This window comes from Rhineura floridana, chromosome 11 (genome assembly GCF_030035675.1).
Source record: "Rhineura floridana isolate rRhiFlo1 chromosome 11, rRhiFlo1.hap2, whole genome shotgun sequence".
Lineage (NCBI taxonomy): Eukaryota > Metazoa > Chordata > Lepidosauria > Squamata > Rhineuridae > Rhineura > Rhineura floridana.
The window spans coordinates 42,609,014-42,622,579 of NC_084490.1; the positions used below are offsets into that span (position 1 = coordinate 42,609,014).

Below are 13,566 nucleotides of genomic sequence, written 5' to 3' on the forward strand. Positions count from 1 at the left end.
GGAAAAAAAATCCTGTATTAAATAGCACTAAGCCAGATACCAAATTCCATGGGGGAGGGGGGCTGGCTGTGGTGATGTGAAGTCCTCTGAACATGCCCCCAAACACTCTCCTTGCCAGCAAATATGCAGGCACAGAGTATCATGGCCCTGTTGGGTTTTTTACATGGTAAATTTAGAGTATGCTTTTGTGGGTGCTAGATGTTCATCTAATGCACATCCATGCCAGGCAGTCCAGATCAGCTCTTGCAAGCTGTGTGACTGATGTGAACCTGGTCATCATGTAATATTGCAGGACAGCAGAACAGGACAAGGCTCACCCTTACTATGTTGCATCTCATTGGGTGAGTTTTATCCGAGTTTAGCACAAGAGCATCAAACCAGGAGCCCAATAAACCCAGGACTGTGCTAGAAGAATGTAAGGGGTTCTTCATATGTGCATGCCGGATGTCCCTCACTTGATGACACACAGCTAAAATATGTGAACTACTGTCAGTGAATGGTATGGCATTTTGAAGGGACATAAAAACTTGTTTGATCCTTGGTGGGGTTTCACACATGCAGATCACCACTGCTGGAGTCACTGAGTCAACTCACTCTAAAGTAGCACATCAGGTGAACAAGCCATGAACCCTTTTCAAGTTATCATGGAACAAGTTATATTTGATGGTCTTAGAAACAGACACATCTATTCATTTCTTTTCCTGGTAAAACTGAAGTACGGAACATTTTTCTAGAATTTTAGATTGCTCAGAAATGTGGTCAGCAGGATAAGGAGCTGCATGTTCAGAAAGAATCATTTCCACACAAAATTGCTTTTGGTTTTCTTTTTCTACAATGTTCTCTGAAACTGAGGTGTTAATTAACAATCACCAGAAATAGATAGTCCTGTTGGGGTTTCAAAGTCAGTGCATACTTGAAAAATGTGCAAAAATAAAAATATAAGATGGACTACCTGATGTCTGGTAGCATGTCTATTGTTATCATCTTGTCGGTGAGACAGCATCCTCTCCTCAACTTGTTTATCACGGCTCTGCGCTCTCACCTTGAAATCCAGACAAAGATCATATAAATCCTTCCTTTCCTACACATGCAAATCTTTTTCAGATAATGTAAGCACAATCCAATCAAAAGCAGAATACAAGGCTGCCAAGGCATTGTTGGCTCTGAACATGGGCATCTCTAGAAATTGCAGACAGGAAAGGAAACTTCTGGGGGCCATAAGCTCTCAATTTACAATTGACTGAGCAGCACTTGAGCTCTCAAAAGAGAAATGACAGGGCTCAAGCCCACCTTCACGCTATACTGCTTGAATAGGAATCTCTGGCCCACTATTACAGGTGGATTTTTAGATCTTATTGTTGTATTTTTTATCTTGTCTCGTGGCTGAAGATCCGGAATATAGTTTTACAAAAGAAATAATTAAGTTTTAACCAATTCCTCCCCTCTACACACACATATTCAAGATCAGAAAATCAGATCAAGTCCTCACCACCTCACTGTCCCAAACTCAATGCAGGAGTTAATACTGATATCCCTAAAAAACTGAAAATAATTTCTCAGCCATATGTGGGAAAAGAGGCATTGAATATCTCACACAGACATTTGCTGCAAATATTTGGTGTTCATCAGCATACAAATTTAAAGAGCCATGTTTTTTTTTTAAAAGAATTGTTAACTTTTTAAAAAACGAAAAAGGACATAAAGAGGAAATTTGTATGATGGAATTCTGAATACCAACATACAGGCTCATCCAAAGCCTAAAAGCTGAACATTCAATTCAAGTTTCAAATAAACATTTTAAATCTCAAATCATATGCTTGTGCAAGTTTGAGAATACAAGTGAACATTTCTCTGTACATTTAAAATATTATTTTATTAATTGATTTATTTGCCTTTCCTTCTGAAGGAACTCAAGATGGCATTGTGCTTTGCATGACAATTTTGTCACCAAATTTGTTTCAGTGCCACTTATGACATATCTCACACCAGAGGAACTACACCAGCCTTTGCCAACTTGGTTGCCCTCCAGTGTTTTTGACTACAACTCCCATCAGCTTCAGCTAGCATGGCCATGCTAGCTGAGGCTGATGGGAGTTGTAATCCAAAAATTTTAAGGGCACCAGGTTGGTAAAGGCTGAACTACACATTACATGGAGAAGTTGTGTGGCCGAACTCTAGGCACCACTTCTCTCCTGCAAAACAGCACTGAACAGGGTATGATTTGCATGGAAAAAGCAGTGGGGTGGGAAAAGGTGCGCTGAAGCCTTTATCTTCCTGCTGTTTTCCTCCTGCAAGCCTCCCGTCTGCTTTCCCTCCATTTCCCTAAGCTCACTTTCCAAAAGAAGAAATTACCTTGCATTCATCAGCTGAAAGGTTATGATACAGCGGGCATCCTGATATGGAGAAGTGTCGCTCATGTTTTCCCGTCAGGTGTCCTGTGGAGAGACAAAGGAACATGCTTTATGGTTGGTAATAAGCAAGGGCACATGGGGGATTTGGACAATTGGAGATAATCCAGTAATTATAGCTCAGATCATAGAAGGTTCCATCATACCTAATGAATTGCAGCCTGGGGTGGGACATTTCATGTTGAAGTTGTAGCTTTCATGGAATCGACGGCGTTTGGGACGATGGGACAGATCACTTCCAGAATCCTTCATGGACATATCCTTGGCGATACTCTCATCATGAGACATGTTGGGACTGGAGATATCGATGTCGGACTCGGAAGACGGAGCATTCCCAGTTGGTGTGCGGGGTGGGGACTCATCATGGTCAGCTGCATTTTTAGTGTCTGTGTAGAGTCACAATGTTACAGAAGTGAGCAGAGTCCAATAAACTGGGAAAGGTAAGAAAAAGTCCTTGTAGGTGGAAATACTAGACCTAAAATAGCAATATAGTACTAAGAACATATTATTGCTCTCCTGACAAAATTGCGTGGGCAATCTTGAGATGGAGAAAGAAATCAGAGGGGCATAGGAAGAAGCATTGTAATCAAGCATCTCACTTGCGCACACTCTCTCTCATTCTATTTGGGATCAACTAGCATTTTGAAGATAGCCTTGGCTAAGCTACTGCCCTCAACCTAAGCTAGCTGTCATCGGGTAACTAAGGCTGCAGTCCGATACATGTCCACTCAGAAGTAAGTTCCATTTTGTTCAATGGGACTTACTTCCAGGTAAGTGTCTATTGGATTGCAGTCTAAGATCCAAAGAACTTTGAATAGGAAATCCAATGAAGAACACTAAAATTCAGCATGAACCCAGAAGGTGCCATTTTTAGGACCTCTACATCCTGCGTTGCCATTTACAAACCTCTATCTGAAAAGTCAACCACTTGCTCCGTTTCTGATCCAGATGAGCGGGTCTGTCGAAGTGGATATTTTTTGGGAGTCACAGGTGTGGGCTGTTGCTGGCTGCGGGTTACTCTCCGAGTAGAATAAACAGGCTCCTCTGCTCCAAACGATGGGGGATTGTGAACTGGGCTGGAATCTAGTATCACGAGGGAGGAGGAACATAATGTTTCATTGGAGGAAACCACCTTTAACACTCACATTACAAAAGCATCTACCCCTGCACAGAAGGCCACAATGCAGACTGCTGTCCCAACATCAATAGCTGTTCTGAAGTTTTGAGAGTTTTAACGTAGCCAGGGCTTTCATGTGTATGAGTTAAAGTACAAATAATTCCTAGGTAATAGATTAGCTCCTTTCTGATCCTACTCCATGCCCAAATTCAGATTCTGAGTATAGGAGAGCCAGTGTAAATTACAAATATGAGCTAGCAACTCCTGGGTTCAATTCCCAACACAGCTCTGAACTCCCTAGATGATCTTAGGCAAGCCATTCTCTCAGCCTCTCTCTGCAATATAGGGACAATGGTACTGGAAATGCCTTACATTTGCAATACCTCTCCTCGCTGCCTCTTTACTTGATAGTCATTTGCATCGGTTGCTGCTGCAAGGATGAGACTGTGCTGGGACCATCAAGGGGCAAGCATTTCCACCCGCCTTGCCCCACCCCTCTGCCTGGGCCTTATCAGGAGGAGCTGCAGACTGAGAGGTGCTGCTGCAGGGATGAGACTGTGCTGAGACCATCAAGGGGCATGCTTTTCCATCTGCCTTGCCCCCCACCCCTGCTCTTAGTGACATTTTTCTGGGGACTGCCCTTTACCAGGAAGATGAATGCTTTTGGTTTGCTGCTCCTGTTTTTTTAGAGATGTTACGACTTTGTTAGTTTGATTTTTTTTTTGGTAAATTGTATTGTTTTTATTTGTATTTTGTATTTGTGTGTAAGCCGCCTTGGGGGCCTATTTGGCCGAAAGGCGGCCTAGAAATAAAACATTACATTACATCGGTTCCAAACCCACCCCAGTTAGGACTCTGGTGATCCTCCAGGGAGAGAGAATCCTAGCTTCTGACCCATCAATATGCTAAGCTGATGTTCAAACTTAGTGCAAATACACCATTATTAAGAGGACATTCTCTTATAGAATGACCTGTTACATGTCCTCAAGGTGGCTAATGAAAAATGTGCAACAGCTTACATGGCTTCCAGGGTGCAGCTAGCCACAAAGATGGGTGGGGTAAAGCCAGCACATCTCCAATTAAGATCTTTCCTGAACCTGAATTGGGGGGGGCTGCTAAGATCTTGTCTGAACCTTAATGGGGGGCGGCTACACCAGCTTGTTATATAGCTCAAGTCATTTACAGTAAGGCTTAAGAAAAAACATTCAAGGGTTAAAAGCATTCTCCTCCCCCCATACCAAAACAAACAAACCAGGAATATGAGATTATTTCATAAGCAGCCAGCTGGGTATTTGGAGCTCTACCTTGGGAGCTCTGGCTGAGCCTGGCGGAAGAGCGGGTCACACGAGCAGACTGGCGTGGTGTTCCGTCACTTTCTGAACTGTCTGTATGCTCTGGGTCTGTTGAGAAATCGGAGTCTTCGGTTCCATCAGAACTGCTGCCTGCATTTCTCTGAAAGACCAAAGACTCAGATACTTAAGCTGAACACATTATTTATTTGGGGTCTGCTCCTTGAGGTGCAGCATTAACTAACATATTTAAACAAACACAGATGACATAAACTAAAAGTGTTGCATAAACACCCAACCATAAACACCCAAAGAAACAGAAACATTTTATAATGCTTTGGGAGCAAACGCTCAGGCTAATAGCTTTGATGAATTTCCATACACATCTCTCTCTGTGTTCTTGCTGTCTGGACTTTATATACTGCTAATTCAGCTTTTAGAGATTGCAATGCAAGATAGTGACTAAGGCCAAGGGGATTTTATAGATCAAATCCAACTCCTCTGAACTGTGTCTGGAAGGCCATCAGAAGCATGCTGTGTTGTATGCCAGGCACAGTGTCAAACCAGTCTGTGGGCCTGAGGAAAAGCGTAATGTGCCTCTCCTTTACCTTGAGTCACATGCTCACTTTTTTTGACACTGTAGGGGAGGCTATGATACAATTTATTAAGAAGCAGCTCAGCATGCTGAAATTGAGCACTGATTTTTTTTCCTGGCATAAAAATAGTGATAAACTTTTCACCTCCCTGATTTCTATTACACAGGACCAGAAAAAAGTAGCAACTCTACCAAAGAGTCCTGTCCCTGAACCTCTCAGTTATCATAAGTGCCTGGGTCAAGAGCCAGATACACCACTATCTTCACTTCACAGGAATCAACACACTCCAAGCAACAACTTGTTCGCAATCTCCATCAAATAGGGTTGAGATCCCAACGTTCAGGGAACAAAAGCTGTAGCTGAACAATTTGTTTGGTGGCACACAGCAAATAGCTTAAGACTGGAAATTATACAGCAGGTATGGGAAACCTGTGGTCCTTAGCTGTCGCTGGACTCCCATCAACCCTAGCAAGCATGGCCAGTGATCAGGATTATGGGAGTTATTGTCCAACAACATCTAGAGGGCCACACATTCTCCAAACCTGTTGTAAAGTCTGGCTTGCCTCAAGTCTGTAACATCCACCATCTTTGTAGAAGCAGCTTTCTAAGTAGCCAGCCTAAAGTCAGAAAGGGCTTTTACCTTTGTAAAAAGCAATATGCATCCTCTGTTACAAATAGGGCAGTCTCTTCACTGCTCCATAGGATGCAGTAGCACAGATAGCCTCTTGCATTCACAATCGGCTACTATTGGCTTGAATTTTAGACCTGCGACAGAATGACTCTTTTATAGGATCATGATGTTGGAGCAGATGAATGACCATCAATCCTTCAGCCGCTTCCAACACAAAATCAACCCAACTGAGAGTTGCTGCCTGCTTCTGGCAGAGCCCCTGTGCCTTTAGTGTATGGCAGGCAGGAATTCAACAGATGCAGTGCTTCCTGACAGAAATGCAGTGATAGGGAAATCTGTTCAATTGCTACCTGCCAGGGGAAAAAAAGGAAGCAAACGTATACACAATCCAGGCCACAAGCAGAAAGAACTTCACATAAAGCTGATGTTATATATTCAGTAGTCAGGGCAGTAACAGAGAGCAGGTATGCTCCAGAGAAGGAGTCTGCAGACCAGATGGCTCTACAAAGACTCAACCATGGAAGCCAAGCCAATGCGCCACAGGGAAAGGCAAACATCTCAATTTGGCTTCCACTGCAGGATGCTCTTTCTGTGCTGTGTGGTTCTTACCAGCACCTTAAGTTTAAACAGTAGAGACAATTCCTCTGTTGATCTTTCAAATTTTTATCCCAGTTCCTCACACTTCTCCCTTATTTCTCCCCAGATTCTATTTCCCACTTGTAATGATGTAATGATGCATGTGACACAAGAGGGGTAACCAAGTGCCAGGGAAGGAAAAAGAGAAAAGAATTTATTCCTGTTGCAAGGGGTAAGAAAGCTACAGAGATGAAACTGCATTCTTGAATATTACAAGTGCTATGTCAAGTCATTTCTGATTAAGAGAGGGGGTGGGCAGCCTTTTTTCTGTTGAGGGCCACGTTCGCTTGAGGAGATAATATACTGGGGATCACACAGCCATGGTGGGTGAGGCTGGTGTCAAAAGTGGACAGTGCCAGGGCCTAAAGTTGGCGAGGCCATCCCTTTCTTCCTTCTCTGCCTGTGATTCTCCTTTCCCCCATATTTATTCCTCCTTGCAACCTGCATGAAATGAGGCCACTACCACAGACTGCTTTAAGGAAATCTGCACAAATAAAAAAACCACTCTGATGGACTCTTTAAGAACCTTCTCTGTTGTTGCTGCTTGAACCTTTAAAAAGAAATTTTAAGCTAAGAGATTGGATGGCACACTGAATAGCCTGAGAGCATCTGATGTACCAGAAATGTTGATTCTAAGCAGGTAGAAACCTGGCCAGTCCCCCAGATGATACCATAGGGGTGTGGCTCTCTCATCCAGGATGTAACAAAATACTTTAAAAAAACAAGCAATATAAGGACTGAAACTGTTGAGCCTTCAAGGCTTCACATAAGCAATGCCTACATATTTAATATGTTGTTGTGGGGTAGAAATTTACTCTTTTAGGTCTGTTTATTAACCATCTTTCAAGACTTGATGGCTCAAAACTAAGACTGAAGCCCAATTTGAGCTACAGTAATTAGGAAATATGCCACAGTGGAATTTATGCACGTGTAACAATTTTCCAGATGGAGTAGCCATATTAATCTTGTGACAAAAATAACAGTGTTGTGGCACATTAAAGATTAACCAGTTTATTATGATGTGAGCTTTTGTGGACTACAGTCCACTTCATCAGGTGCATAAAGTGTTACCTTGAGTTGCAGGGACATATATACATACATGGTAGAATGGTAAACAGTGAGATCAGAAAGAAATGAAATACCAAAACCCTTCCAACAATTATAATTACATTAACAGTAGCCATTCCATATATATAAACAAGTTTTTGTAAATACAGACAATCTGGCCTTGGTGAGCCAATTAACACATCTCATGTGGAAAAAACCAGTTCAATCTACAAATAGTATTATTGAACCTCTTGCTGAATTGCATTTAGTGATTTCACATTGCAATGTCCCTTTGAACTTCCTTCCTGTTGCAACAGACTAAACTCCTCTAAAATCTGTATCATTCCTACTCTCCTGAAATGAGTTTAAGCATAGATAGTTGCAAGAAATGCCTTCTGTTTATAACTAGAATGCAACAAACATGGAGGCCGATTCTAAACAGATTTACTGATAAGCAAATCCAACTAACTTCTCTAGAGGTTACACCCAAACTGGCATAAAACTATAGCCATCGTTGTTACCAATCCCCACAACCGAGTCCATCTTGCTTGCTATGTTTTGAACTTCAGTAACATTTTCCTTCGCCTCCAATCATAACAGCGAGGAGGTGGTCCTTAACATCATCCTATTCCCCAATGGAAAACAGAGAAAGAAGAGAGGGGCGGGACTTTGTGGACGCCAATTCAGGCAAGGATTCCCACCCAATCAGCAGTTACCTAAACACCCGCTCGCAAGGCACATAGCCAAGTATGAAGTCGTTGGGAAGAGGAACGACGAAGGAGGAGGGGAAAAGAAAACCGCGCCAGTAGGAAGTGATAGGGAAGGCAACCAATACAAGCTGAGCCGTGGAGCCAATTAGAAACGACAAGAGGTGGGATACAACAATCACCGAAGGGGTGGAGGGAAACAAATAACCGCTAAGGGAGGGGGCTGCGCTTGACTGATGGCGAAGATGGCCATTGAATTTGTGACGGGAGGCAGAGGCAGCCAATCAAGCCACGAGATGAAACGGGAGCTTGAAGGCCTACGTTTTTAACTGGTTTTCGAGCCTGACGGTCTATGAAGCTAAAGGAGAAGAGAAGGGAAGGGGTTGGTTCGGTCTCCGCTCTCTCACCTTCCTGCGCGACATCCTCGGTGGAGGCGGCGGCGGAGGCAGCGTGGGTGGCTGCGCCACGGCCGCCGCGTTGGCTCCAGGTGTATCCGTGGTGACTGGCGTGTCTCCGGTTCTCCAGCGCTAGGCCGCGCCGCTTTGTTTTCCCTTTTCTTCCAGCTGCGACCTTTCAGCCGACTCCCTTCACTCTTCCGCCGGGACACACGACGGGGATACACACACCCCCGTCCTGCCTGTCACGTGACGCAGTCAACCCTTACTTCACGCCAACGGCACGCCGCCATCTTGGAGTTGGGACTGACGCCAGCGAGAATCAGTCGCCAGTGAAACGTCTCAGCCATCTTGCTTGTGGGCTGTGCCTCAACTCACAATGGCAGAGGCGGCCATTTTTGAGGTGGGCACCGTGCTGGTTTCCTACACGAGATAGAATGACCGTAACAGTTATGAGGCTCGCATTTGCCCCAACGCTAGATCCACCATCTTTGATTTGGGACCCAGCTTGCGTTCTTCAGAATAGAAGACCCATCTTTGGTTTGGGCGAGGGAGGCGGTGTTTCTCCTGCTTGTAACGGAAATGATCTCTTTCAGTAACACTTGGAATGCTGGAGAAACTGCAAGGGACTGAATTACTGTCACGTAGGGCTGTATCTCTACGATTAATTAGGTCGATCAGTCCGTAAAAATAATGCCCGAATTAATTAGCCATTTCAAAAAGAAAAGTTCATACGTGAAAAATGTCAACTGGTGGACACAGTTTTTTTAAGCCTTGTTCTTTTCTTTCCTGTAAAGGAGAAAGCCTCTTCTGTTCATGCATAATATACATTGAATATTATTGTTTTATTCATATACAGATTAATCCACTAACAGCACAATTCTGTTGTTAAATATAGTGTCATGTATGATTTACAAAGAACAGGCTTGGCAGGCCCCTACTTTTATGCGTGTTTACTCAGAAGGGCCATTATATTCAGTGGGCCTTATTCCTAATAAGTGTGCATGGAAATGCAGTGTAACATTTATTTAATTAGGTGAGAACTGCACTTTTAATACATCATTTACTGTAATATTTTAACTAAGAGCATAAGCCTGACTTGAGATTTGTAGCCTGTTTCTATGCATGTTTGGCTGGAAGTAGCCCCGTTAAAAATATCTACCACCAACACCATGGTAACTATGCATGGGATGGCACTTAATTCTGAGTCAATATGAATAGGATCAGGCTACAACTATACTGCTTTATAATCTTTCAGTTCTTTGTCCTCATAGCTACCCTGCAGCTGAAGTTTGTTCCATGTTCTTTACTTTTAGTTCCTAGTGTCTTACTCAGTTCAGAGATGCAGATATCTACACTCTTGAGCTATCTCTATTCATATGTCTGTTCCCTGAGAGGTGCCATTATGAGATTTACTAATAGCATCTCTATCCCACAGCTTTCTTTTGGGTGAAGCAGAGTGTCCTCGGGAATCTTTTGCAATTTCTTGAGAACTTCAATTTGAACCCCCGTGTATTAAATAAGCTTTGGGCTATCCCGTTTATTACCACTCATGCCACATTGACACCCTATGTAATATCGCATTGGTGCATTTGGCTCAAAATTTGAAATAAGAAACAGCCTCCAAAACAACCCTTATTCCTATTATATAAAATGTCTACCACATGTTTTGAGCCCTAAACTGGCTCTTGAGATGACCTCCAGATTTTAAAGTCTTGTTTTTATTGAATTTGAGTTCTTAAAAAATGAACACATAAATTGTAAAAACACCCATGGGGGGGACATAAACAAGTTTAAAAATAATTGCCACAGCACGAAGCAAACAAAAAGCCAGATTCAAAGCAAAAAAAGTATATGTGGCAACCCTAAAACAGTGGCAAAGTACAACTATTTTGTGATGCTTTGTGGGTTCAGTCTGTATATTCTATATCACAGATTTCTGAATACAGCTAGATTACTGTAGCAGGTAAAGAAACCATAAGGTTGAAATTCAGTAATAGTGTTGAAATCTCAAATATGAATAGTTTTGAATTTGAAATCTAACCCATCAGAAGCCAAGCTTGTTTTAGGACTACTCATGAATATCCTACTCATAGGATAGGTGTGCTCCACTCTGTCTTTTAGTAGACATACAATTCATTAGCAATTTCAATTTATCTCTCTTCTCATAGCCTGGAAACCTATTAGAGTGAAATACAGAGGTAAACAGTTAAAAAGTTATCTCTCTTCTCATAGCCTGGAAACCTGTTAGAGTGAAATACAGAGGTAAACAGTTAAAAATTTAAAAAGCTAAATCTCTGGTGGTTTAACCTCAAAAGTGAGCTAAAGCCTCCAAGCCTGCCTCATGTAAAAGCATGGCCCAGCTGGAGGGGATGCTGTCTTCAGTGGTCTTGCTCTTGGACTGTCTCCTGCATTGATGCAAGATAAATTAGTGGCTCAGCTATACTATAAACTTGAACCATACAAGTGGGTGGAGACTGGATATGGTGCAGAAAGGATGTAGGAGGGGTTTTGTCAACAGTCTAGCAATAAAACCTGGATCAGGACTGGATCTTCACTGTTGTGATGTACTCTGGGGTTCCACAAAAAGTCAAGTAGCAGCTTTGGCCCATAAGATATAATCCAAAATACTTTAACCCAGCCAAAATGTCACAAGATAGTGTTGTAACTTTTGAGTTCTCCAAACTAGATGGTAAAGAAAGTGTGTGTGGGGGGGGGAGAAGCTAGTGGGAAAGCCATGAGCTTGTAACTGGAAAGAATCTTAAGATGGAATGTGGGAGGAGGCAGCACACATTCTGATAGATACTGTGCAGGTTTTAGGTTGTGCCAATACCTCCTGAGAAGAACAAACATACAATAACCTATTCCCCATCCTTGGAAATACAAAAAATAGCTGTTACACCGGTGTCTTGATCCTTGGGTGAAATACACAGGGCTCCTGATAGGTAGAAGTTATCAACCTTTCTTTTATTTTAAGTACAATTGGGGTCACTACCAAGATGTAAAAATAAATGCTTCTTACATTAGAAAGTGAGTAGCTCTGATACAGGGATATGCAAAGTTTAGGGCTGTAGTACCCAAGCTTTTCAGAATTGGGACTCACATTTTAATGTTTTTTCTCCTGAAGTACATACACACTACAGACATACTAGAACAGCGATTGGGAGCCTGGTGCCCTCCATATGTTGCTGGATTACAACTCCAATCATCCCGGGCATTGGCCATGTTGGCTGTGGGAGCTGGAGTCCAACAATATCTGGAAGGTCACAGGTTCCTCCTTCCAGTACCAGAATCTTGAACTGTAGCTGTATGAAGTTGAAGAGGTCTGTAGCACTGAATTTTTGCACCTGCACCAAACTACAATTCCCAGGATTTGGGGGTGGAGCAGAGAAAGTCATTGCAATGCACATTGTACAGGGCTAGTGTAAACTTGTGTAGGCATACCCTCACTCTGCCTTTCTCCATGTCATGTTTCTGCTCTCTTTTTTTTAAAATAACCTGTTGTTTGACTTACTTTATGTCTAGGTATTTCTGGTAATGTAATAAATTGTGCACACCAATCCTCTGTACATTTACTTGGAAGTAAATCCCACTAAGTTCAATGGGACTTACTTCCTCATAAAAACAAAAGATTTGGGGTACCTTAAAGAATAAGGAATTTATTTATTTATTTTTATTATTGCTTATTTTTATTTCTTATTTATTTAAAGAATAAGGAATTTTAGGTGCCACAAATTAATGTTTGTCTAGCAACAGATTTATTGTGGCTGCCCCCCTGTTTTGTTCATTTGCAGGCTTTAATACAATCCAGGATGGTTAGTAACGTAATAGAACTATAATAATAAGAAATGTAAATAAAACACTGAAACAATTTAAAAATAATTTTGTCACATGTAAGTACATGTAGATAGGAGGCCCAAGGCTTCAGTGTTCAACACATATGCATGGAAATAAAACCCAACACTTTCAATGGACTTTTGTCCAAGTAAATGGGATACGCATTTACTTTTCTGACCCTTAGGAATAGGCTATGCATGGTTTAAATCCAGTACTGACCTGTGAATCGTTTGCAAGACTTTCTTGTATACAGTCTGGCTCTTTACAGACTGGTGGCATGAGATAGGATGGAGAGTTCTGTGTGAGGAAGTTGTATCTTTTTCAGATAAGCTGGAGTTCAGCCAAAATAGGGGCACCTGCTCCTTTCTCCCTGCCTCTTATCTGCTTCAGGTTTCAGAGAGTCTGCTCTAGCTTCTTTAAGATATAATGTTCACTACACCAGCTACTTTGCAGACACGCCAGAGTAGACTGGTGAAAGGTGGAAATGTGACAGAAGCAAAAATACAGTATAGGACTGTTTAGCAGCTGATTGCTAACCCAGATTTTAGCACAACATTATTTATTAAATTATATAAACATCATTTAATCATTGGCCCTTTAACTCTTGGGGATGCAATTGGAAACCCTTGCCTTATCTGGGCTTTTTTTATTTTTTCTCTATAACTAATTGTTTAGCTGCAGTTTTTAAAGTAAGAAACTGTAGAATTAAAGCAAAATTGTAGAATTAAAGAGAAGAGGTTGTGTCTTATTGTGTTTAAGAATGCAAGGAAAGTTCAGACTTCCAAGCAAAATGAGGAAGAAAAAACTGGTCCCCAACTTGGCATTTAATTGCTACACGTTAGAAGTGCTGAGCCTCTGCTCCTTAACAACCCAATGCTATACTCCATCTCATCTAAGCTGACT

The 13,566-nt window shown here is 42.1% G+C and overlaps 1 protein-coding gene across 3 annotated transcripts in view; it reads right to left on the reverse strand.

The window, feature by feature from the left end:
• KAT7 (lysine acetyltransferase 7) overlaps positions 1 to 9,146 on the reverse strand; it is a 34,369-nt gene extending 25,223 nt beyond the window's left edge. Inside the window, exons 1-6 of one of the 3 annotated variants that reach the window (XM_061591248.1) lie at positions 8,839 to 9,146; positions 4,830 to 4,977; positions 3,315 to 3,491; positions 2,555 to 2,794; positions 2,353 to 2,435; positions 953 to 1,042 (exon numbers count right to left, since the gene is read on the reverse strand). In XM_061591248.1, the coding sequence (XP_061447232.1) occupies positions 953 to 1,042; positions 2,353 to 2,435; positions 2,555 to 2,794; positions 3,315 to 3,491; positions 4,830 to 4,977; positions 8,839 to 8,853 (753 nt within the window). In that variant the 5' untranslated portion in view covers positions 8,854 to 9,146. The remainder of the gene's footprint in view (positions 1 to 952; positions 1,043 to 2,352; positions 2,436 to 2,554; positions 2,795 to 3,314; positions 3,492 to 4,829; positions 4,978 to 8,838) is intronic. The other 2 variants (XM_061591250.1, XM_061591247.1) reach the window with 2 other exon arrangements.
• Between the last annotated feature and the right edge of the window lie 4,420 nt (positions 9,147 to 13,566).